A 25,150-nucleotide genomic window follows, 5' to 3' on the forward strand; every position below is an offset into this window, starting at 1 on the left:
AACCCTACACAGCATTATCCTGTAGTGAAAGTGAAAAAGATTCAGTGTGACAAATCAATGTTTGCATAAATTAAGCACAAAAATATACATCATATTCTCTGCAATGCAGCATTTAGTTCTGCTGGGAATGCAAGAACTTTATGTGATTCACTTTTGCCAGAGAGTGTACACCTTCCCCCCCAGTGCTACAACTCATGCATGTAGCCTATGTTAGACATAGCAATTAGCGTGACGCTCAGTGAAGGAGAAGTATTTTGGATGAAGTAGCAAATTTGAAATTTTTGAGAGGCCATAAGTTCTTTAAGTATCACTGAGACTGACTTGCTGTCTGAGAACCAATTATTTTGCTGGCAATATTGGCAATTTTAATGAGTCTTCTGAGCAACATTAGCATAACCATGCCAGCAGAGGATGCAGAATCATGACACTCTCAATCAGGTAAACGGACAACAGATTCTAGCATTGTGGAGGCAATTAAATATACTGTATCCCCACATGCCAGATTCTTAGGGGAAGAAAAACCTCTGATCACATGAAAAGCATAACTACTCACCTCGCCATCTGCCAAACTTTCCATCTTTAGGCCTATTACCAACACCCTCAAACATCTAGAAAGAAATACAGAAACTTTTACTGTGCAAAAACCTATTGATACAAGGTCTCATCTACTTTATGTCAGTTGTTACTTGTACAGCAAATGTTTTTTTTCCTGAGCTTTCCTAACAATTACAGTGAAACTAAAAAAAAAAAACAGATAAAGACTGATGATCCTTTAGTGCTGAAACTGATGCAACAGCTCTAAGGATCCAGTGTAAGTCACTTTAACTAGTACTGCCTTCCTGGAGCCTAAGACATGGTGAGGAGCTCTTTTACTTATATTACACACCAAGTCTCTATAGGGAAGAGACAAAAAAATTGCAGTTTCCTTCAGCTGAAACATAATTATACATTTTGTAAAAGTTAACAGTAAAATATTTAATCACAATTACACTCTTACTCATTAGGAGTAAATTTTGTTCTGGTGATTCTATTTTCTCCTTTCCCTCTTAATTGCTGGCCAGTCTGTTCCAAAGAAGTATCACAAAAAAATAATAATAATGGCAGTATCAGACATTGCAACATTAAAGCAAGAGATGCATTGTGAGAGGTTTTTATTTCATTGCGTTTTATGAGTTTTTGTGCATGTTAGCATGTCATGATCACACAGAGGTTCTTATGAAAGGTTTTGCTGTGTGTAGATTCACGGTTACCATGAATTGCACTTATTTTCCCCATTCACAATTGGCAATCATTATTTACAGTTGATTCCAGTTTATATAAAATCTTCACACCAACACTGCGTGACCCTGACGCAAGTTCAACTTTCAAAATTCATACACACACATTCACAGACAGTATACGAAAGAAAAAAATAATATACAAAACTGTCTCTCTACACAGATATCAGGTTTAACTTAACTGACAGCTGCATTTGTTAAAAGGAGAAGGAAAGAACATCTTCTCTTACTGGAAATCAAGGCAAATTCTTTAGTGAACTATTGTGTATTCATTCAAACTACTGTGTGTGATGAAAAACATGCATAGCATTACCAATTCAAGAGCCACCTGATAGTTAAATGATCCTGTGCGACGACTTCAATTCAATTAGGAATAGTTACACATGGATTTCTACTGTAAGGAAAACCATATTTATTTGGTTTTTGGCAGTTCACCTGATTTGCTAGAAGATGCTTTAAGTGAAATTCTATGCCATGCTGGACATTTGAGCACAGGATTAACAACACAGAGGTCCCACTTTTTCTTCTTCTAATAACTTTCCAGTTTAATTGCACACAAACCTACTACCTTGATTTGTCCAATGAGCTTGTTTAACATACGAGAGAAATGAGAATTATGGATTATCATTTCACACCAGACTACACTGTTCATTAAAGCCACTAAGGCAATCTGTCGGTAGCCTCTTTTTCCATGTCGTTAACACTGTCTGGAGGACTAAGACTCTCTAACAGTGCATATGAAACCTCAAATGAAGGTATAAGTCAAATGGATTATGATCTGTAACCTCTTTATTTATAAATAAATTTAGAAAATATGAATTTATTTGCATCTTTAAATCATGTAATATGCCTGGCTCTGACACTGACTTGTAGAAACTGATCATTAATGGACGGACAAAGCTGGTATGACTTTTGTATTCAAAATATTGTTTAGTGGGGAAATGCACCAAATACTCAGATGAGGAGAGAAAAAAAAGAAAGAAAAAAAAAAAACACATTCTTCAAAAACAGAGCACAGACCCATGTGACATGCTTCAAACTCAGCAATCTTCCATGTACAGACAGTCAGAAATGACCCTACAACAAAACTAATAAATCCATAAAAAAAAAAAAAAAAAAATACATTCTTCTTTTCCAAGATTACCTATTTAGATCTTCTTTCCTGGCCAATGATATGGGACAATCCTCCTTAGTGCAAGTGAGCTGCATACATAAGAGCACCCTGCACTAACTGAGAAGGGTTTCATTCACCCTTAGTAAGAGATTCTCCCTGATGCTTTAAAGCTTTTGAGAGGCTCGCATTATGATTTTGGCCACAAAATCAGCTCAATGGAAACCCCCCCCCCCCCCCCCCCCCCAAAAAAAATAAATTTACACTACTACTGAATGCAGGTCAGCCAGCATAGTCATCTGTGCAGAAACAGTGCAACACTGGAGTTCAGCAGTCCTTTAACCACAATTTCTCTTTTCCTACCACCTGAGTATAGGATGGATCAAATTCCAACATAGACCAAGTGCTATCTATTCACTTTGTCGCTGCTTTCTGTCACATACTGCAGCCAGACCGGACTGTAAACTTTACAGAAGCCAAGGCACAGTTTTGGATTCAGTCTCCCAAAGGCTCGGACACTTCCAATGTGGCAATGCTGTCTTAAATAAAAGAAACATATCATTTCTAATTTCCTATGTCAAAGCAGTACTGAAAGAAATGCATGGTGAAGACAGATATGAGTAGGGAGAATGTGTGAGATTAAGCACTTTGATCCAGAGTTCATTACACATCCACTAAACAAAAGTTTATTTGGACTTAAAGGCTTGACCCCTCAGCCAGGCAGGACAGGTAGTGGTCTTCAAGAGCACTCTTGAATGGCTCGGAAACAAAAAAACAAACAAAAAAAAAAAAAAACTGCTCGAGACAAAAACCTGCAAAAAGGACGGATGACAGCCACAGTGGACCAAACCTCTCTCTTTCTTCGCCCCTCTCTTTATCACCTCTCCCTCTGTCCTTTTGATGAACCAGTCAAGCAGAGATGCAGCACAACAAAGCAAGCCCTTCAGTCCAGACGCCAGCACAATGTTCTTTAAGTATTCATTTAGTTGCACTAATAACTGAGTGACCAGAAGTGAGTGCTCAGAGCTTGTTGGTATAACAGAACAAAGTGTCTTTACTGAGCTTATATCTCAGTCAGAGAAAGAGAAAGAGAGAGAGAAAGAGAAACAGAGAGAGAGAGAGAGATGCTGCCCAAAGTTCAACCATTTCCTTGTTGGTCAGGGGATTCAATTTAAGGGGGAGATCAAAATGAAAATACTGAGCCAACAGCCAAATTGGTGCAATTGTTCTCAGATTTTGTTGGCATACAGCGTCTCCTCATCACTTTCACTCTCGTCCTGAAACTCGTGGGCAAGCAGGGACTTCTTGGAGCCCATAGAAGTGAGCCGGATCTCGTCGTCATAATCGTCGCGGTGCTGTCGCAAACGATGGAAGCCATCCTTTTGACGATTAGACTTGGCCGCGCACACACACCATATGATACACGCCGTCACCACCAATGCCGTCATGGAGGCCGCTGCGGGGAAGAGGAAAAGAGAAAAAGAGAAATAGACACCTCAGTATGTCTGCATACACACAGCTTTATATAGCAGGGAGAACATTTAAAGACTTGAAAAAAAATTGTTCAAATCACACATTGGAGTAAACAATGGAGCAATCAGATGTTTTTGTTTTGATGATTGAGCACACTAAAAGTAGCATTGTAGTTCTTAAATGTCAATGACAAAGATCCCGTGGGAAGACAGTATGACTACAGTGTTGACAGAACATCTCCCAGTCAAAACTCTAGAGTTCAACCTGCTTTAAAAACAAAGGCTATTGAGTGCATGTCATCTGTTAAAGATGACAGGACAAATATTCTAGATGGAGTCAAAAAATAATTTAAGAGGAGAACTGTTTATTCTTAGACTTTTATCACTAGAAAGAGTTGCAGAACTGAGAACTACGAAGTATGGTAACTGTTAACTGGTTTTTAGTAACATTAAATCAAAACAACATCACACTTCATTACACTACAGTAGCCAAAATCTGAACTGATATATGAAAGATTATTATTTTTAAGTGGATAAGTCAAATTATGCATATTGTCAACATTGGTTACAAAAGTCTGTTAAATAGACATATTTTACCTGCACTGGCCACCACAAACTCTCTGGGCAGGCCAAAGACACTGTTGTCCATGTCAAACTCAATGATGATGGAGCTAGCAGCTTCATAGGAGGATACCACCACCTGGAACACAGCAAAAACACTTCAGAAAACCTCAGACACATGGTCAGAGTTCATTCATATTAGGATGATGATTTATAGTACAATAGCAACATTCATAGCCAGGATCAAACCCTTTCTTTGTACATACTGAATATAAACTCCAAACAGCTGCATTCAAGGTAATACACATCTACCTCAAAAGTTGTGGCCATGTTAATCAAGGCACTGAAAATTACTTGTTTCAAGAACTTGACAAACATTTGCTGACTTGAAAAGTAAATTAGTGGCATGTGAAATTCAATTTGTTTTTCAACTTAGTTCACTTCTTTACAAATTTTTCACTGACAACACTCAATGTGCAACAACTTAAAGAAAACATCAAGCTCTACCACTACTACTCATCTATCCTTGCTGTTTCTTCAAATGGAGGTAGAAGGCTTTTAGCTGTCTGTTAAAGCTCCACGCAGAAGTGGGGTTGCTAATTACTTCATTAGCAAGTCTCATCTGCAGGTGTGACTGCTTTGTATAATCTGCTGCAGGTTGTCTTGTATGTCTAAATAGGATTTGAACACTGGCTCATAAAAATTCAAAATTACTCAGCTATCATCTGAGAACTAAATTACAAGCACCTCTCACTTATTCAGTGCCATCTAGTTGTAGTTTAAAATATGGGTAAAGTAGATTCTAAACTCAGGAAAGAAGGATTTCAAACCATGTGTTTTCAGACCTGAGTCAGTAATGTGGTCTGAACACACACCCAAAGAGTAAGTGCATCTTTTGATTCTTTTTCCTTTCCTTATTTCGTCATGATTGTGGTTTGTTGGTTGTTTTTTGACAGCAAGACACAAAACCACTTAACCTGACGTCCCTTTAATTTCCAGAGGTATGAAATGCGTCCCTATGGCCTAAGACGGAGTATTCGATGTCCTAAGAAATATGGGGAAGCTATTAAGGAGAGGACATCCATGTTGGCCCCAAGTCATGATCTGGACTTTGTGTGTGACAGGAGTGAAGAACAACCCCAGAAACCCCTGGATGACAGGTATATAAGGAATGCTGCTGTTCTTCCAGAGCTCAGACTGCCCTGTGGCGACGGAGGCTTCTCTACTGAACAGAGGACCTCCACTAGCGTGTCAGTTAGTCAGCCAGGGCCTCTGATGATCCACGGCTTCACGGTACCAGAGTACCAACAGACATATCATTCAGTGGTGGATCCCCTGCTCTTTAGTCCTTGTGGGAAGCTCACAGCCTACAGCCTGGAGCTGGGGCGCAACATTAAGGAACATCTGTTTGGAGAGCTGGCCTATCCAACGCTTGAAATTTCAGAGCAGCCAAATGGAAAGGTGGAGGTGACGGAGAGATTTTGTGTGCTCCGCCCTACACCCTTCATAGATGTGGACAGTAAAGGGGAACCATAGTAATATTCTCACACAGACTTGATGACATGAGCATGATATTTTCTTTTCTCTTATGTCTCCGTAAATTGTTTATTTTTGTTCCCCTTGCCGTGTAATGTGGAAGACATTCATATTGCAATTTTTTTTTGAACAAAATATGTTTAAGAAAAGTCAGATTTAACATTTTGAAATGTTTTGAAAAGTTCAAAATAGTTAAAATAGAGTCTACCTATTTTTTTTTTAGGTTCATTTGTTTTTGCAAGCATCAGCTTCTGAAATGTTGTAGATTACTGCATGTGTGCAGATCATCATCACATGTGCAACAGAGTGCATGTGGTTACAACGGGAGCAGAGCTGATTTCTACTTTCCATCAGTTGCTGTCATAAAACTCTATACTCAGTCAAAGCTAGACCTTGTAAGTCTTTTGTTTTTACACTGACATCTTGTTAAACTAGCACTTATTCATGTCATAAACTTATTTACCACACCACTCCATGTTCTTGAACATAAATCTCAGGTACATATACATAATTGAATTTTGCTGTTGTTTTTAAAACATTTCTGATGTTAACACACATTCAGACTTATTGTCATTTAGTGTTAGCCTCATTGTAAAACCTCTCAATTAATTTGAGTGACAGCTGCCAAAGTAGGAAGGGTCTACCCTCTGCATGCCACTCCATGGCTACTTGAAATAACTGTAATGGTTAACTGTTACTGCACCATTATCCTTGTTTATCCCTTCATGCCCACCCTCCTGAAAGATAGTACATTCCTATCCTGCATTGTCTGTACCTAACTGTGTACCTCTTGACGTTGTTGTTGGTAGCCATCAGCAACAGCTTCAATGTTGTGGTTGCCAGGAGCCAGCAGCGCATGGAAGTACCCGCCCTCTGCAGTAAAGACTCTCACACCCCCGTTCAGCACAATGATGGCCCCGACAATAGGCTTTCCACTCTTGTCCCTTACCACGCCACGCACCCCTTTATGGACCTGGATGGGGTAGAAACAGACAGAAAATGAAGGCTCTTGATGATGGGAAAAATTATACTCTTAAATAGATCAATTGGTTAAAGTGGTTCAAGAAATAACAAAATTGTTAAAAACCTATATGTATCAATGTTAAACATGTCAATTAAACTTCTCCATGTTGTGCTGATAAAATCTTTACCTCCACCAACATGCTTAGGAGAGCCTTCTTGTTCTCAGCCCACAGTGTGGCCAGCTGCTCGGCAGGAGGGAACAAACAGCAGCCAGTATACACTGTGATTTCTGGACAGTGGCCAAAGTCCATACTGAAGTCCTGGGAGGACACGTAGACACAAGATGAAATATGAGACAGTACTGGGGCAGAGGCCCATTTCTCACTTTGCTTTACTTCTCATTTGATCTGACAGATATCTCCAAACTAATGTGCTTCTTTTTTTTTTTAGATGATACTTTCTAGAGGCATCATTGACACTAACTTACTGCCATAACAGACACTGGGGTGGAGAGACTTACTTTCATGCTCCCCATGTGACTTTGTCTCTCTGCTGCCCTCATAACTCCGTCAGGGATGTTGCCCACTGAGTGACAGAAAAGTTCCATTAGCTATTCAGTACCAAAATGACAACAGAATTTATTTATAGTAGTTGAACTACATACTCTGTCCATTATTTGAACATCCAGTGTCCCCTAGGTGCATCTTGGGGTGGTTGTTGGCATAAACACTCGCCAAGTACTTCAATGTGCCCTCATTTTCAACTGGAAAGACACAAAATGATTAAAGAAAACCCTACAGAAAAATGTTTGTTCTATTAGGTGATGATAAACAGCAATCTATGTTCAGAGTGAATATCATTTGTCATACTCTTTGCAAACTGTTGTTATATATAATATATGTACAACTGAAAATCAAAAGCTTGTCATGTCAATCTGTTGGCTGTGAGGAAGAGTGCATTAGGGCTGTGACTGCATTTCTATGCGTTTTATATTACAAAATTGAAACAAAGTCTAAAGCCCCAATAGTGGCATGTGGATGTTGTGTGAAGTGTTGGACACAAAAACAAAAGTGATTATTTACTGAATCAAACAGCCTGATTATTTAATAGGGCTAAAAAAAAAAATTAATATTTGTCCTGAAGGTGGCACTAGAGAAAAGGTTTAGGGTTAACCTTCTTCAGACCATAACTTTCTCAGCGAATTCCATGGTAATCAGCCAGTTCTAGATAAAATATGCATGCTCTGTACAAAGTTGATATTCTGGCTCACAATAAGATTTGTGCAGTGTCCAAATGGAGGAGGTGGTGTGTGTGTGTCTGTGTGTGTGTGTGGGGGGGGGGGTATCTGACCACAACTTCTCAAAATAATTTGGTTGGGATTTATATGCCAGGTCTACGGCCAAAAAGGAACACTAACCGACTCCAATCATAACCCTTGGGCACTGCCCATGTGCAAACTTAAAAGTGGTTCAATGTCAAACACTCTAGATAAACCGACTCTAAATGCAATGTTAATGAGCAAATATACTATAAACTATATAACCTAACAAGTTGGATTCACTGCAAACTTGAAAACTTTGAATAAGTAGTCAAACAAAAAGCTGTTATCTGTATAATGTCATGTTACCGGACTGGACAGGCTTGTCATATGGGTAGGTAGCAACCAGGGCGCCTCCATCGAGGGCTACAGAGAGAGTATAGCCCTTGTCTAGGATCAAGTCCATCATTGCTCTGGTCTCTGGTTGGGCCTCCACCACACGTTGCGATGCATTGCCTAAAAATACACAGATAGTCGATAGGAAACAGAGCTGTTAGAGCATGTTGTGCTTTTCATGACAAGTGTTACAAACAAGCAATGACAGTTTTTTATTACGTTCACAACAAATCTTTGACAATTGTAGCCTGTATAAGTAGACTGACTCTTCTTCTGTTTCAGTTGCGCACGCACACACGCACATGCACACACACGCGCGCGCACACACGCGCATGCACACACACGCACACAAATTCATACAACTGACCAAAGAAATCTGTGTCCAGATCCTTGCCATGAGCATTGGTCAAGCCCTGCGTGGAAGTGCACTGCTTCTCAACAGCCTGTTCCCGTCCATCTGGGTTGATGGAGGGCACGATGACAATCCGGGTCTCGTTGATCAACTAGGGAAAGGAAATGGAGCAGGAACAATTACAGACATGGCTGAACTTTATATTTGACAGGACTTTTTTTTCCAACTTTCTAAAACAAAATTAGAGTTACTTGACTCAACTCAATCCCAGCTATAAAAAGAGCTTGTGTGAACAAAGACTTAAGTATATTCCTATATATTTCCATTTTTAAAAATGTAGAATTTGCTATATATTAAGCACAGTTGATACATATACAGTATCATTTAACAGTCCAGACTATCAAATACTATACTTCCTGAGGGGCTCCACAACTCACCCTGGTGATGGCTGGATTCTTGCCATAGTTGATACATAGGAAGGCAGCAAACTCCAGCAGCAGCTCTGTGCCCACTGGGGCATTGCCATGGATCCCTGCTACAAAACGGATTTTGGGTTCAGATGGCTCAGCCTCCTCTGGTTTGTTGGAGATTTCCAAAGCCCGAATGGTTCTAAACTCTACACTTTGGCCCAAACTGGACAAAGAAGAGAAGAAACCAATATGTAGGTCAAGATTCTTTAAGATTTCTTTCAGAAAGCAGCAAGAACAGTAACTTATGAAACACAGAGCGGATCTGGACAGCGGTGACTTTTGGCATACAGTGGATGAGCAGTATAGAGGTATGACGTCAAACAATAATATACTCTCAAAGGGAAAAAATGTGAGTTGGTTTAAATACACAGCTTGAAGGAAGATAAATCCTGCCTACCTCTGTAAAGATGTAATTTTGGGAAAGTTAAGAGTGAGGCCCCTCAAGAACTCAGACAATTCTTTGTAGCGTTGGTAGCGGAAGCTGCTCTCTGTGGCTGTGCTACTGACCAACTGCTCCAAGCCCTGGCCTAGAGAGAGGTCCTTGATTAAGCTCTGAAACTCCTTCTCAGATGGGTTCTGTGTGGGTTGGGGGCCGTTTTGAGACTGGCCTTTCGAGTCTGAGTGTAAACGTGTTAGTCTGAAGTCCACCACCTCCACTCTCTCCTTTGAGACTGTGGCGTAGGTTCTCACAGGTATATATCTGGACAACAGAGAAAGTTGTTCAAAGTTAACAGCACAGGAAATCAGTTCAAGTAACAGCAAAGAAATCTACTTGTTACGTCAGTAACTGTACTGTTTGCTCTCCAGCTCTTCTTCCTGATATTCAAATCTTACCCATGGGCAGAGGCTGTGATAGAGTAGGTGTTAGGGACCAGCAGTCTCCAGTAGTCTCCAGTACGGGCTGTCGTGATGTTGTGGTCTATCTCCGTCACAGTAATGGTGGCATTGGGAATTCCTTTACCATCACTACTGTCGGAGACAGTGCCCTTTACTCCAGTGTGGACCTTAAGAAACAAGTAACCACATTCACATGAGTAGCTGCAAAACTGAGTGAAAGGGAGGAGAAAGCTAAGGGTGATGTTAAGATTTGTATTTATTACCTGGTGTAAAAACTGAAGCAAGGCTCTTCGGTTTTGTTCCCAGTATTTCGGCAGGTCCCTAGCCATAGGAAACTTTACACAACCCAACTCGATGGTCACCTCAAAACAGTTGGTGTTTAAGTAGTTCCAGTCCTGCATGCCACCTGAAAAAAAGTGCTCCTTTAAACTCCATCTCAAATTTTAAAGGTTTCACTTAAAGCCATTATATGTATTCGGGTTATGGGATTATAAATCAACGATGGCATGATTTTTCTTTGTAGTAAACTGAGAAACTCCCAGTGGATTTAGTGCATTTATTGCTTTCAGCCTTTCAAATTGTACAGAAATATTAATTTCATAAATGACTGCACACAGATATAGACAAAAGATGAGACAGATTTACTTAAAATCTTCTCAATATAACAGTATTGTTTCTATTTTGAAGCACTGTATCACTGGAGAAGACCACAATTACTCTAGCTTGTCTGAATATAAATATAGAAAAACCTAAATAACAGTATTTGGGGTATTTTTCAGGATATAAAAAGAAAATGAATTGACCAAACAAGCTTATTTTCTACAACTAAACAACCAGATTATGTGAATAAAACAAAACATCTCAAACATAAAGCACTGCTTTGCCTGATCTCCTGTGGGCAAAATGAATGTGGTGAGTTTGAAAGGAAGCATACCAGGAACATTGTACCAGTTGGCACCATTGGTGATGCCATCCTCAAAATATTCATCAGGGTACAGGTCCTCACAAGGGTGCCCATTGTGCATGAGAGGATTCTCCTGCACACACACACACAAAAAAAAAAAAAAAGTCAACAATGAGTACTGTTGTAGTCAAGTTTTCAAACCTTGTCTGTCCAGTGATTTCACAAAAATCCCATGGCTTCCTTGAGAGCTCTTACTCTACTTTTTGTTTTCAACAACAACATGAAACCATAGGCAGACATTATCGCAGCCTGAAACAGATCTTACAGTGTCTAGTTACCTGTGAGTATGCTTTAGACACCTGCTGAAAGACCTTGTCGTCAGGTGACTGGCTGTACTGAGTTGTCCCTTCTTTGTCATCATCATAGGGGTAGTTTACCACCAAGGAACCTGAATTCCACAAAACAAAGATAAGGAACAAAACACTAAAAATCACCTGAATTTTCGGTTAAAATAAACTCCAAATTGCATAACTGGTTGACATTTCAGAAAATCCAGTCAGATATTTAGATTTTAATTGTGGACTTTAAAATAAAGCAGCAGTCCTTTGGAGTTGCTGAAGTAACTTTATAATCCAATTATCTTGTTTCAATGAAATAAAAAAGAAAGAAAGAAAATAAGAAATAAGAAAAAGAAAATACAATATTTTCAGTTGTAAATAGGACTGACAGACTGTTACTATCAAAAGGTAGCTATGACACTTAAAGACTACAATCTTTGGCATTAAAAGCTAAAAGCTAAAAATAACACTGTGCCTCCATGGAGGTTGGCTGAAAGGACGAAGGGGTTGTTCTTCAGCCAGTTCATCACAGCTTTAGTCTCTGGCTGCCTGGGTTCTGTGATGGTGGTAAACTGGTCCGGGAAGTTGCGGTTCAGATCAAAATTATTGCTGTTGTTGCGTCCTTTGTAGCCCTTTACATCACCTGTGAGGAAATAAGAAATAAAGAAGAGTAATCTGCAGCTATCTGCATCTGTAACCACAAAATGGTTCATGCTTCTACATCTCCATCTCCTCCTCTATACTTCCTGTCACACATCAGCTGCAGCTACCAGCTAAAAGACAGTGGCAGATTGAGGAAGTGCTCTGTGAACCTTTTCCATATTTCTAACAGAAGCATGATGTGTCATAGGCATAACACAAACTCATGAAAAATTCTGATGATGTAAAATACTATATGAATAGAGAGCATACTGCTTAGTTCTTTGTGACCACTCAAGTCTATGTATGTATATGAATGTGGGCTTGTGATTTTGCAAGCCCTGTTTCATTTACGGCAGCTGTAAATTTGATAGCAGTTAGTAACATAAACTTAAGGAATGTTAGTCAAATGATCAAGTTACTGTTTAAGGCCTATAATGTTACACATTTGCGCCAAAGCAATACATCTAACACCTGTGTGACCTGTACACTAAAATAGTTTCATAAAACAGTCTTAATTTCATACTGTGCAGATAGTGTTACTTTATTGTTGCCTAAGTAGTCACTTCTTATTGTGTGTCTGTGTGTCCCTCTGTCTCACCTTCAGTGGCTACCTCATAGCCGTCAGGGTTCATAGAAGGCATGATGTGAATGCGGGTGTTGTTGACCAATTGAGTGACCTCCGGGTCAGTACCGTAGTTACGGCACAGGTACTCAATGAGGTTGAGCAACAACTCCCGGCCCACCACTTCATTACCATGCATGTTGGCCACATACTTAAACTCTGGCTCACCTGACATGGAAACAATGAAAACCCATATTAACAGATAATACCAAGGAATTTACACATTATCATATGAAGACACAGTCTTCAAAAGGAACTGTCTTTATAACGACATACCGTGCTCATGTACGGTGGGGTTGTCTGAGATGACCATCACATAGAGCTCATGGTTTTCCACAGAGGGGCCAATAGAGTAAAGATGGGTAATAGAGGGGAACTCGCTGCTGTACTTGCGTAGGAAGAGCTCCATATCTGCATAGTTGTGGTGACGAAATTCCTGGGGCTGGATGGGTTGCTGTTCAGGAAGAAGCAAAGTAGGGCTGTTGCTGTTTCCCTCAGAGGGAGCCACCCAGGTCTGGGTGGGGTCAGACGGCTTGGTAGTGGTGGTGGAGATGTTTGGGTGACTGGTGGATGGCGTGGAGGACGTAGGCAAAGTGATGTTACTTGCAGCCTCACTGACCACAGGTGCCAGGGTAAAGTTATGTTCTGTGGCTTTGTCCTCCATAACCTGCACACTGTAGACTGTCACCGATTTGTACCTGTGTACAAAAAATAAAGTCATGCATGAGGACTTTAAGTCCACCTTAAAATCACCAGTTAGCACCAAGATTAGATGTCACAGTATCCATGACTAAAAAAAAGCCATAAGTGAATTTCCTTTTAATCTCTCTTCCAGGAAGTCATTTACCAATGAACTTGTGAAAAACATTTTTTCTTCACCCAATATCAAAGACCTATTCTCTAAAATCTAAAGAGGAAGCAATGGATGTTATGCATTCCTTTAGTGCAACATATTGTTTGATAGTCTAGAAGAACCAGATTACACATTTTTTGCTTCAATCATTGTGGTTGTGCAACAATCAACAGGAAACAAGCAGCGATCACACTGCTCGCTGGCTCTCATAGGTAAGAATATGAAACCGAACTAGTGTGCATTTTTTGAAAACTCGCTATGTAAGGCAGAAGTTCAACGGCATTATTCACCCTGGGGCCACAGCTGTGATGTTGTATGTTCCTGGGAGCAGGAGGCGGTAGTAATCCCCATACTCTCCAGTGGTCAGGTTGTGGCGAACGCCTGCCACCACAATGCTGACATTGGTGAGGGGAGCACCACTGACGGCATCCTTCACATATCCACGAACACCGATATGAACCTGGAAGACAGTGTTAGTGTAAATACCAAGGACACCTTGCTGAACTGGAGAAATTGTATGCCAAAGGTATCACGCAGGTTTAGATTGTAGCATTATATTTAAAAAAAAAAAAAAAAAAAAAAAAAAAAAACAGAATGTAAATTATAATCATTTCTTATGTATCATAACTCTTTTTTAGTTGTAAGCTCTACCTTTTCGATATAGGCTATTAGGGATTTCCTGTTCAGATTCCATTCCTTACGGAGCTCAGTAGCAGGAGGATATTTGCAGCAGCTCAGCTCCATGGTGATCTCCAGACAGTTTCCATAGAGGTAGTTGTAGTCCTGCATCCCTCCTGGATAACAAGCCAGAAATATCATACACTTAGAACTTGGAAATGGCATAACACATTCAAGTATATATTATATAAAAGACAAGGATATGTCTAAATCCAGGAATTAAAATGTGTGTACAACACATGTGAAACAGTATTCATAAAGTGAATTCTGAAACATATTCTGCTTCTCTAAATTTGACACCCACTAGTGCCAGGGCAGGCTTGAGTCTGTCTTTGTCTCTTCAAGGCCACAGTTTAAAGATAGAGTTTAACGTGGCAAAAAGCCATGACATCTGCAGTTTGCCAGCCAACTAGCCGTCCACTAAGGCAAACAGAGGGAAACACAGGGGTGTGGGCTGTTCAGCTGGCCGTCCCTCTGGAACGACAGCAGGCAGCCAGTGACTCCCTGGCTAGAGGGTTGCCATGACTGCAGGAACCCAATTAAACAGCACTGTTTGCCACCTTGCAACAGTCAAAGTGAAAGGGCTCACACACCAAACACTAACAAATAACTCAAGCAAATCAATCAGCCTCCCAGCAGTCTCAATGAGAAAACCGTTATCCACACTGTGTTGCGCATACCGCTTCATTCCCTTAACATCCAAGTGTGATAATACTACTACTTGTGCTGACCATTTAGTTAAATTATCAGACATCTATACTTCTGCTTGCATGATGATGACATCCTCCTGAAAGTCATTTAGCTGTCTTTGGGAATAGGTTGAAATACAGTTAATGATAAACATCCCTTACAAGCTAAGATTAAAAGCCTCAGGCTGTGATGTGGTCCAAGCCTTGGCTCTGAGAGCAGATGAAAATATACACCAAAATACAAACCACAAACTCAAGTTCTTCTGAGTCATTCTCGGTCAAGCAGCAGCTATTCAGCTGTCTGAAACTTGGCCATTCACTGAAAACTAGAAAGGGCCAATTCAGAACATAATAAACGCTTCACCGCTCAAGTTTCAGACATGTTTTTCAGTTGTCGGTCTCATCGGACTAACAAACCCTCTGAACATGGGTGGTGTATAGAGGTGTGTTGGGGTGATTCATTAGAGGATTCACCCCCTATGGTGGCAGCAGAGACAGCAGGGTGCTATGCCAACCAAACCAAACTGATTCTTAAAAGAAACATAACTGCTAATGATGAGCAAATAACACTAGATCTATATTCAACTGTGACTAATCCCACACTTGCCTCTAAAAACATGACATTTAAATAGTTTGAAACACCATTGTCTTTGAGACAAATCACTTAAAAGTAAACATCATCCAGATGCTGATAGAGTATAACACAAACATACAGACAGACTAAGGCAGCTCTAACCTTAAACATCCTGTCTATGTACCGGATCCAGTGACACACCCTAAACTTCGCAGGAAGCCACTGGCCAGACAACAGAGCCAAAGTCAGTTCCTAGGGGCTGTACTTTCTGTCAGGCCACTGTGGTGTATATAATGTTAGATACAATGCAATAAAAAAATCTGTCCTACTTTTAGTCAAACATTTAAAACAATAATCCAGCAGGGAAAACTATTTAAGAAAATACTGCCATCATATGACTGTCAGCCGTTCACAGTGACGCAGCATAAAAGTATGAGGTTACAACATGATCAAGCACTTCCAGCGCCCTGAGCACTTCCAGCGCCCTCTATCACAGCAATAGAACAGTATTTCCATACAGTAAAATAAAGTTCTTGCTCTTGTTTCCTTTTGTGTCTGGATGCATTGATGTGTATATGTCAATACACACGGTTTTACAATAATCTAAGCCCTACAGCTTTGAACAGTGTAGACTATGACCCATCTAAAGAATTACACAACGAAGTGGACATCATGACAGTCAAAAAGTGAAGAAAAAGCACCTTAGTTTTGTGCTGTGGGCAACATGAACTACATACAGTTCAAAAGTAAAGGACGCCCTTTGAGACAAGACTGTGTCAAAAGATTGTAAGTAAAGATAACATGTTATGATGAATCATTATTTCAAGCCCTGACAGCCACACAAAATAATCTCCTGTTCTTGACTTCTGGCCCTGGCACTTCGCCTGGACCACTCATTACATCACACAATGTCCTGACCATTTCTGTCATCTGACATTAGCCCAGTTTTAGCTGTGACATTTCGTCCACTGAAAAAGTGACAGACACAAGCGTTGTCTTTTCAACTGTTTTACACTCCTGGATGTCTATCTTTATAATAGGATATGTACATTGCAGCTGCTGAGAGCTTTAATAACTGCCTTGTGTAACAGCCTGAACCTTGTCTGTCTGCACACTGGCCATTTCAGTTTCTGCTGAAAAACCACAAAAACAAAATAGGTTTATCTCTGGCTACAACAGCCATTCACTACTCACTGTGCCTCTAGTGTATCGTGAGAATTAAAGCCAGGATTTACAGAGGTAAGTAAAAGCAAACTCTCATTAAAGAGTGTGTGCTCAAGGCTTTGGTAATGACTTTGTTCCAGTTCCTTGTGGTGGTGAACAGATAGTATGACCTAATATCAAACAAGTATATCAGCATCGGTTTAATACAAAATCTGGAGGTGGTAATACAGGCAAATTAAATTAGAACAGGTCTTATGTTTATAGTCTGTTAAATAATCACCATATTGCCACTTTAAAATACAAACTCTGAATTACAGCACACTCATGATATATGCTTAAAAACCACCGCTGACTTAAATAATGTAATGATGGATCAATTAAGTTTTAAACTGAATTTGAATACCTGAATGCAATTTGTAAGCAATAAATGGTACCTGCAAATAGAGTAATGAAATTAAGACTTGTACGTACTAAACATCTAACACATTAGAAAGAGAAGTAAGGAGAGAAATGACATAAGAGCAAAAGAAGTGCTAGTTCTGAAGAGCTACGCGTTACTCTAGTAATCTGACAGGGGCAAATGCAGGCTAATCTGTCGGACATCACAGATTGCAAGGTGCATTACCCTTCCCTGAAATCTGAAATTTACGACAACAAAGCACATTTTCTCAAGTCCTGGTTCTCAACCCGAATGAATGGTAGAAGTTGGGGAACCAACACAAGCTGCATTTACTTCAGCTAGAAAAGGCATTCCTTCAGAGGACATGGACACACATTGTATAGAGTATAAGACAAGGAAGGAGATTTAAACCAACAGCCCATAGGCATTAACTTGCCCAGAGTAAGCTGTCATATGAGCACAGTGCAATAGTAAACCTGACTACTGCTCTAACACTTTCAGTAATTACAGGATGAAAAACAGGATGAGCAGAGTCACCTGAGGAAAAGCATTTAATAGTTGTTTGACACCTGGAAAACCCCAAACCAGGCCGCGCTTTTCAGTGCTTCACTGACTGAAAAAACTGAGACTGAAATAATCATTGGGTCATTACCAATTACCAATATTGAGTAAGAAGCATCAGCCAATTCTACTCTCACGGTATTAAAACTGTCTATCACAAGTTGAACAATGCAGCTATATGAAGTGTAAGAGCACTCACAGTAACAATGAACTTTGCTTTGTCTGTCAACTGAGCGTATTTAATGAGGAAATAAAGCTTCTGGATGCTGCCTCTAAGCAGCTTTGGTAAGCAAACTAGTTCAGGTTGTTTTCTGGACTAAAGCTACTCTGCCAAGAAATGTGAAATGTGATCTTTGGTGGGAGCAAACCCTGTGATAGAAATAGCTTAAGTTGTGCTAAAGAAAGTGTTAAGGGCATTGTAATAATTTATTCCTGAGCTTTCTCAAACAGGTTGTAGCTTGTATTTGGCCAAGCCCTCATATGCTGCAAAAACTCCAACATATAACAGCACATTCTTGACTTTTAAATGAGAAGATATCAAGCACATGTTAGATTGTTGTTACAAGTACTTTTAAGATGGGTTTTGCTTCACTGCTGTTTACCTTAAAATAAAAAAGTAATGACTGGACAAATCATCCTCTCATACTACAACAGGTTTTCACAAGATTCAACAACGATTATTTGTTGTCAATCACTAAACTAAGCATTAAAACAATAAAAATGGAATCATCTTACCAGGCACATCATACCACTGTGCCCCATTGGTGATGCCATCTTTAAAAGTTTCTTCCAGGGCATCGGGACAGTTGGGTTCTCCAGTCTTCATCACTGGGTGGTTCTGGGAATACACCAGGGCGAGGTAGCGAAACAGGCTGTCGTCCTCTGACTGGCTATAGTGGCCCTGTCGCTTGTGGAGGGCTGAGTCATCAAAAGGGTAACTGGCAACCACCGTGCCACCATGCAGGTTCCCTGACAGCACAAATCTAGAGACAATGGCAAATTTTAATAGCAGCCTCAAAAGGAGAGATCGACATCATTTCAGAATACATTGTCACACAGAACAAGGACCAAACAAGGATTTTAACCCTCAGCTTTGACATTAGAGTGGCATCTGTGTACATATGGGCGTGTATTGTATTTAAAGAAACTTGAAAAACATTGTCCTTTAAAAAGAAATGAGGTGAGAATTGTGCTATTGGTTATCACAGGAATCAATGTTGTAATGTAGTGTGAGAATAGAGAGGGAAATTCCCCTTAATGCAGAGCAGCCTTGGAGCCGACAAGAGCACTTTAACTGGATGAACATTTGTGTGCATGCAGGGTTGTTCCCTAGTCTTCCAAATAAACTTCAGTCATAAATATCATGCCATTATGGTGTCCCAGGACAGCAGTCCTTGTCGACTTTGTTATGTCTCAAACCAATGCCCCCTGAGGCTTTAATATAGAAGGAAATCAGGGGGAAACTGAGTTACTCACTGACTAAAATGTCTGTTACTCTCTTATCAATTAATCAGCCATTAGTTTTTTTTTTTAAGATTTTTTGGCTTTAAAAAGAGGCTGCCATCTGAAATCAAACAATGGACATTGCATTTATATGGTAAGGGCTCTAACTGTTCAGCTGCCAGGATGCCCACCAATATTAACTTTATTTTATTTATTTTTCAATAATCATGTGGTCTATAAGATGTAAGATAAGAATATAGTGAAAATGTCCACAACTTCCTGAAGCCCAAGTTGATGTCTTGAAATTGTCAGTGCATAACCCAAGAATACTAATAATTAATAAACTGATTATCAGAAAAGCTGCAGATTAGCCTTCTATCAGTTGACTAGTCCATTACTGGGTCAAACCTCCTGCCCCTGAGGTCAAACAAAGAATTAAGTTGCTCATTGACAGGAAAGTCAGCCACTCCAAATCCTCCACTGCATGATAAACATTGACCAAAAGTGTCAGTGTGAAATAAGTGAAGTTTACTGAAGCTATTCTAACCCGTGCTTCAGACAATCGGCCCTCAATAGGAAACTCAACAAAAAAGGAAACTTTGTTTTTTGTATGTTTCATGGGAGGATAAGAACTCACTTTTTCTCCTGGATCCATCTGATCAAAGCCATGACCTCGGGTACCTCATCTGGACTGACAGTAGTCCCGTCATACTGGTCAGGAAAGCTTCTATTGAGGTCCATATTCTTGGCATTACTTCGACCCCCGTTGTCGCCATTGCAGTCCCCTTCTACGGACTTCTCAAAGCCATCAGGGTTCATGCTGGGCATAATGTAAATATCCGTGGTGTTTACCAGCTCAGTAATGCGCGGTTCATCCCCATATTTAGTCAGCAGGTTCTCCACAAGGTACACCAACACCTGCCTGGACACGGTTTCGTCGCCGTGCATGTTTCCGACGTATTTAAATTTCGGTTTCCCGGGTGAGTCTGTGTTGGGGTCCCTGGTGATCCGCATCACCCATAGCTCCCTGCCCTCCACAGACTGACCTATGCTCGACAGGTTGGCTATGTGAGGGTATTTCTGGGCTAAAGACTGTAAAAGTCCGGTTAGCTCAACGTAATTGTAGTATTTGTTATAAGTTTCTACCGTTTCCTCCGTGGTAGGGCTGAGGCGTCGTGGTCGGTGTAGCCTGGCGTCACCGGGGGAGATTAGAAGACAGAGAAGAAAGAAAAGTGACACCCGTAGTTCCAGCATCGTCGAGAGATGCTCCCAAGTGTGAACCATGTTGATGTATCTTCTGCGTCTACACCATCCGGACTTTGTAATTAAAGAACAACAAACGCCAGGGTCAGTTGTTTTGTGAGTTGTTTTGCTTCCCAGCGACAGACGTATTTCTGTTGTCGGTCCGGCCTGTCGGTTTCCATCTACTTCCTCTCACCTCACCGGGGCGGGGCTACAACGATGACGTCGCGTTTTAAGGTGGACCGGTGGAGTTCGACCTTAATTGCAACACTAAACCCCAGATTCACTCCATATTGTTTGGGTCCACGTTTGATTAGTCCATAACTGTCCACAACCACCATAACTGTTTAAGTTTATATTGCACCCACTTGTGTTTTTAAAACTGCACCCATTTTTGTCTATCAAGTAATCAACACACAGGAAGCCTCTTGAAAAGTAGTGTTATTCCATCACAGGAGAACTGTAGGGCTGCAACCATCAATTACTTTCATTATCAATAGATCTGACAATTGTTTTCTTGAAAAATGATTGATTGTTTGGTCTTTAAACTATCACAGAAGTGGAAATTGCCCATCAATATTCCCTGAAGCCCAAGTGAACATACTCAATCTGTTTTACAGTGAAAACCCCAAATATGTACAGATTAACAGATATTCACATTTGAGAAGATGGTATCAGTGATTTTTTGTTGTTTTAGCTTAAAAATTGGCTTGGATGATTAATCAGTTATTAATGTTGCAGCTAATCATTTCAGGTTTAGTGTTGGTTTCTTGGTGCCTGTTGGAATAATGAAGCTGTCATGTATGATGAAAACCTCTATATGAGCCAAATAATAAATGGCACTGAGGGCAAAAAAAAAAACCTCTCCCTTATGAAGTTTATTTTGTGCAGTTTAAAGATAAGCTTACTGAGTTAGTCATTCAGTTAGGTGACAAATTGCTCTTTACATAGAAAGTGAAAATGATTTCAATGTTTGGTTTTCTTATTGTTGCTGTTATCTTATGCTGTTAACTGTTATCAGGAAACCATAGTCCCTTGTATTAAATGGCTTTTATTGTGTAAATGGATTTTGAAAATTAAACTTTATTTGTTCATTTTAGATTTAAGTGTTTATTCTGTGTCAAAGAGGATGGTATTCTCACCAACCAACTACATGTTGGTGATGCTTATGAGTGCATTGTTTTCATATCTCAAAATAGCCTCATATTTTATTATGTAAGGCTTGATGTGGACTTGTAAGCACCATGTTATATTTACGGTATGAAGCAAGGATAACAGTATATATAAACCAGCATGTCATATGCACATGATATCTCTTGGTTCTAAATGGTCACAACCAAACAGGAGAAAGTCTTAGTGTAATTGTACTGCAACATAAAACTTCCCAAAAGCAAAGAAAAATAAATCACAACTGAGCACCATGGAGCTTAGCAGCAGACTCTTGTCTTTCTGTTTATTTTAAGTTGCCCATTCCTTCTTTATTGATCACTGGTAGCACCATGTTGACTCTGAGTGACATCACCACCCTGCTGCCGCCATGAGGCCTTTTAATTTCCTCCTCTTCTCTCCTCAGTGGGGCATCAGTCAGGAGCTTTTCTTCAGTGGCTGTTTTTTCTTTTCTTAATTCTTTCCATCTTTTTTCTTTACTTTCATTTGGCAACAGAACTAAACAAAATTGCTGTGAACATCTCGATGGTAAAGCACCAGAAGGTGCTGGAATGACTGGGTGAAGGGAGGAAGAGGAAGAGGAGGAGGTGGAGGAGGTAAAGAGTGAGAGGTTGGGAGAGGAGGCTTCAGGTCTCATTGCTGGATTCGACGCAGCGACTGCACCTGGAAGGACTGAGCATGGGAGCCCCACTCTCTGTAATGTTTGTACTCGCCGCCATGACGATCGCACTCCATGATGTACTGGTAACCACGGTAACCTGGAAACTGGTAGCACACCCAGCTGGAGGAGGAGAGAGGGAGGTGTGGAGGAGCAGAGGAAAGGAGTATTTTATGATAAATATGTGATTTACACAGTAAGAGATATAGTGTACAAGATATGAAATGCACTTTTGATTCAAAACAATGTGAGAAGAAGGCAGCAGTTAAATACAATAGGCCTCTTTCTAACTGTCACTGTGAGCATGTCACAGAATACATTCAAACAATGTGAAATATGACAAACTCAAGTTAGGCCAGTGATTTTAAATGTAAGCATTTAAACTATACATACCTCTGGTTTGTTGGAAATTATTATAATCTGAAAATAATTGCCCTCATCAATGGAACAAACTGACGTTTTATTACATTTAAAGCTGCTTTGTGTATTGCTATTATGTTAGTCAAGTAAAGACTGGAATATAAGATAGGATAAACTTTATTGTCACAGCAGCAATAAAGTTAAAAAAAATGATGCATAGAATAGAGTCAACAGCGTGAGCAGTATTTTATACTAAGTTTTCTATCATTGTGCCATATGGGTTAAGTATATTTATTATTGACAGTATTCACAGACAGGCAGAAGCCTGTAAGGAAGGATCTGTCTGTGTGCAGAGGTTGACACTTACGCGCCACTCTGAACTTGCATGGATCCAATCTCATTGTTGCCCCAGCCCATGGCCTGCAGAGAGGGGTAGTCATCATTTATCTCCCACTGGCGTCCCATGAAGTTCTCCTTCTCAAACAACACCATCTTGGACTCCTTGTGGTTCTGAGTGTGCATGATGCATGTAAAGATACGGTCAGTTAGAGTTATTAACACGAAAAACAGCAACACTTACTGTATAGTGTGGTGGTTCTGTAGAAGGCAGCAGGAGTGAGATACCAATAATGCAAATAATAATAATGTCAAGTGATCTAACCATACTGAAACCAAACCCTTTTTTGTGGCAAAGCACTTGGTGTTGTGCATTTACAGATGCATTCAGTGACAGAGATGAACCTGTTTTACTTTCTGTCTGTGTTGAATACTGACACTGTAATCTACCAAATGAGGATCAAATGTTAGCCCAGTAGATACTACAAACACTTTTTAAGCCTTTTTCGACAAGTTGAGGGTTATTTGTTTTTTACTTGTTTTTCCTTTCATTGTAAATAGTTATAAATCATCACAAGTCGGAGAGTTCAAAGAAAGCTTTCTGATGGGGAAAACGACTAGAGAATTTTAACCATAATTATAATTTTGGTGGGATGTCCAAATTCTAATAGTGCATAACATCACACTGCATTACAGTGTATTTTTGGCTGCAACCAGCAGCCATAAATCCCTCTTTAGGCTTGCCTCACAAGAAACCAAGGTTCTAAACCCAAATTAGTCAATTTGATGAATCAAATCCAGAGCTTTTAACTCTGAATCTTTGCTGGAGACAAATGAGAAGTCAGATAGATGGAAACAGAATCGGCTGAATTGAGATGCACACTCACAGCAGAGCAGATGGGGCGGAAGGACATCATCCTTTCAATGTGGTAGGCGTTGCTGCCGCTCCACGACTCCCAGTGAGGATACTCTCCTCTCTCCAACACAAACTGCTGTCCACAGAAACTGGAGTGCTCATATCCTGCCCAGCTGTCCCCACCAGCAGACATACATATATATATATATATAACATATACAACATTGTTGGATCACTGAGACAGTTAAAACATATGATAATCAGATATTTGGCAGATGTTTTCTATAGTACTTGACAACCAAATGAACAAATGTAGCTAACTAAAAACATACATAACCACTGAGAGGTTCATTTGTACTACAGCTAATTTTCTCTTGTGTAAAATCTTGTTTAACTTACGCTCCACACTCCACCTTCAGGGAGCGAATGTTGTCAACACCACACTCCATGATGTTCTGGCATGCCGAAGTAAACTCCAGACGCTTCCCCTGGAAGTTCTCCTGGTCATAAACTGTGATCTGGAGAGGACACAAATGCATACATGTAGCATGCACATGCCGCACGCACACACTGATGTGTGTACAGACACACACATCATCGACATCATCAGGCCAGGCATGACATAAAAAAAAAAAAAGTATTCTACTTTTTTAAATCATCCGTGACAAGACTCACCTTCCATGGTCCCAGTGGGTTGGGATTATTCAGAGCCATGCTACTGTGTATCTCAATGCCGATTTACCTTCAGAGCAGACAGCAGGGAGAGTCATATTTAAGGCTTATTAAGGAAAATCAACTAGTGTGTGCCTCAGCTAAGGTTTTATCATTTGTTGCCATGTATCAGGCAGGATGTGATTTTGTCTTTAAAACTGTAGCTTTCAAATTTTTCCATTTAAGCCTGTTTTTGAAATAGATTTTGAAGTGTAGCAAATGATGTTAAAACATTAGTACACAAATTCATTTCATTCAAGAATCTTGGCCTATATAACAAAACACATGACCTATTGCACGTCATTGGTTTGGGTTTTTCTTGAAGCTGACTGCATGCTCACTTTTGATGGAGCCAGCTGTTGACGCAGGCACAATGAATGTCTAAGCGTTTGCGTGTCTGACCTCAGTCTTTACATTTTTGTGGCTCAGCAGAATCAATGAAGACAAAAGACACAAAAATGTAAAGTGACAATGGTTTGTAGAAGGCTGAATGGATTGAGATGGAGGGCTTACCTGACTGGCCCCAAAGAATAGTTGTTCCGTGCTCGCAGGGGGCTCCACAAAAACGATGTCCTGACCCTGGAGTAAACGGACCTATTTATACACGTTGGTGCTGAGGAGCAGCTGGGCCTGTGGGTCAGGGCAGGAGTCAGCACATTGCTGGTCCAGTCATTGTTCAGCACTGAGCTGCTGGGCTTTAGTTCGCTGCAGTGGGACTG

The 25,150-nt window shown here is 40.2% G+C and overlaps 2 protein-coding genes across 2 annotated transcripts; both read right to left on the bottom strand.

Annotated features, from left to right (window-relative positions):
- Positions 1–3,047: 3,047 nt before the first annotated feature.
- cpda (carboxypeptidase D, a) lies at positions 3,048–20,528 on the bottom strand. Its single transcript, XM_023424074.2, has 21 exons — positions 19,739–20,528; positions 18,394–18,641; positions 14,244–14,386; positions 13,883–14,052; positions 13,016–13,437; positions 12,716–12,907; positions 11,951–12,118; positions 11,476–11,585; positions 11,168–11,270; positions 10,497–10,639; positions 10,231–10,400; positions 9,794–10,096; positions 9,364–9,559; positions 8,942–9,077; positions 8,548–8,694; positions 7,585–7,683; positions 7,441–7,505; positions 7,109–7,240; positions 6,745–6,930; positions 4,458–4,560; positions 3,048–3,844 (listed from the first exon to the last, which is right to left on the bottom strand). The coding sequence occupies exons 1-21, from the start codon at positions 20,383–20,385 to the stop codon at positions 3,618–3,620; spliced, it is 4,110 nt and encodes a 1,369-aa protein (XP_023279842.1). The 5' UTR covers positions 20,386–20,528; the 3' UTR covers positions 3,048–3,617.
- Positions 20,529–21,766: 1,238 nt separating this feature from the next.
- cryba1a (crystallin, beta A1a) lies at positions 21,767–25,150 on the bottom strand. Its single transcript, XM_023424060.2, has 6 exons — positions 24,945–25,150; positions 24,396–24,462; positions 24,120–24,238; positions 23,752–23,893; positions 22,896–23,038; positions 21,767–22,291 (listed from the first exon to the last, which is right to left on the bottom strand). Exons 2-6 carry the CDS (start codon positions 24,432–24,434, stop codon positions 22,144–22,146), a joined length of 591 nt encoding a protein of 196 aa, XP_023279828.1. The 5' UTR covers positions 24,435–24,462; positions 24,945–25,150; the 3' UTR covers positions 21,767–22,143.

This window comes from Seriola lalandi, unplaced genomic scaffold (genome assembly GCF_002814215.2).
Source record: "Seriola lalandi dorsalis isolate HSWRI2012SDOR001 ecotype SW California unplaced genomic scaffold, Sedor1 jcf7180002054703, whole genome shotgun sequence".
NCBI lineage: Eukaryota > Metazoa > Chordata > Actinopteri > Carangiformes > Carangidae > Seriola > Seriola lalandi.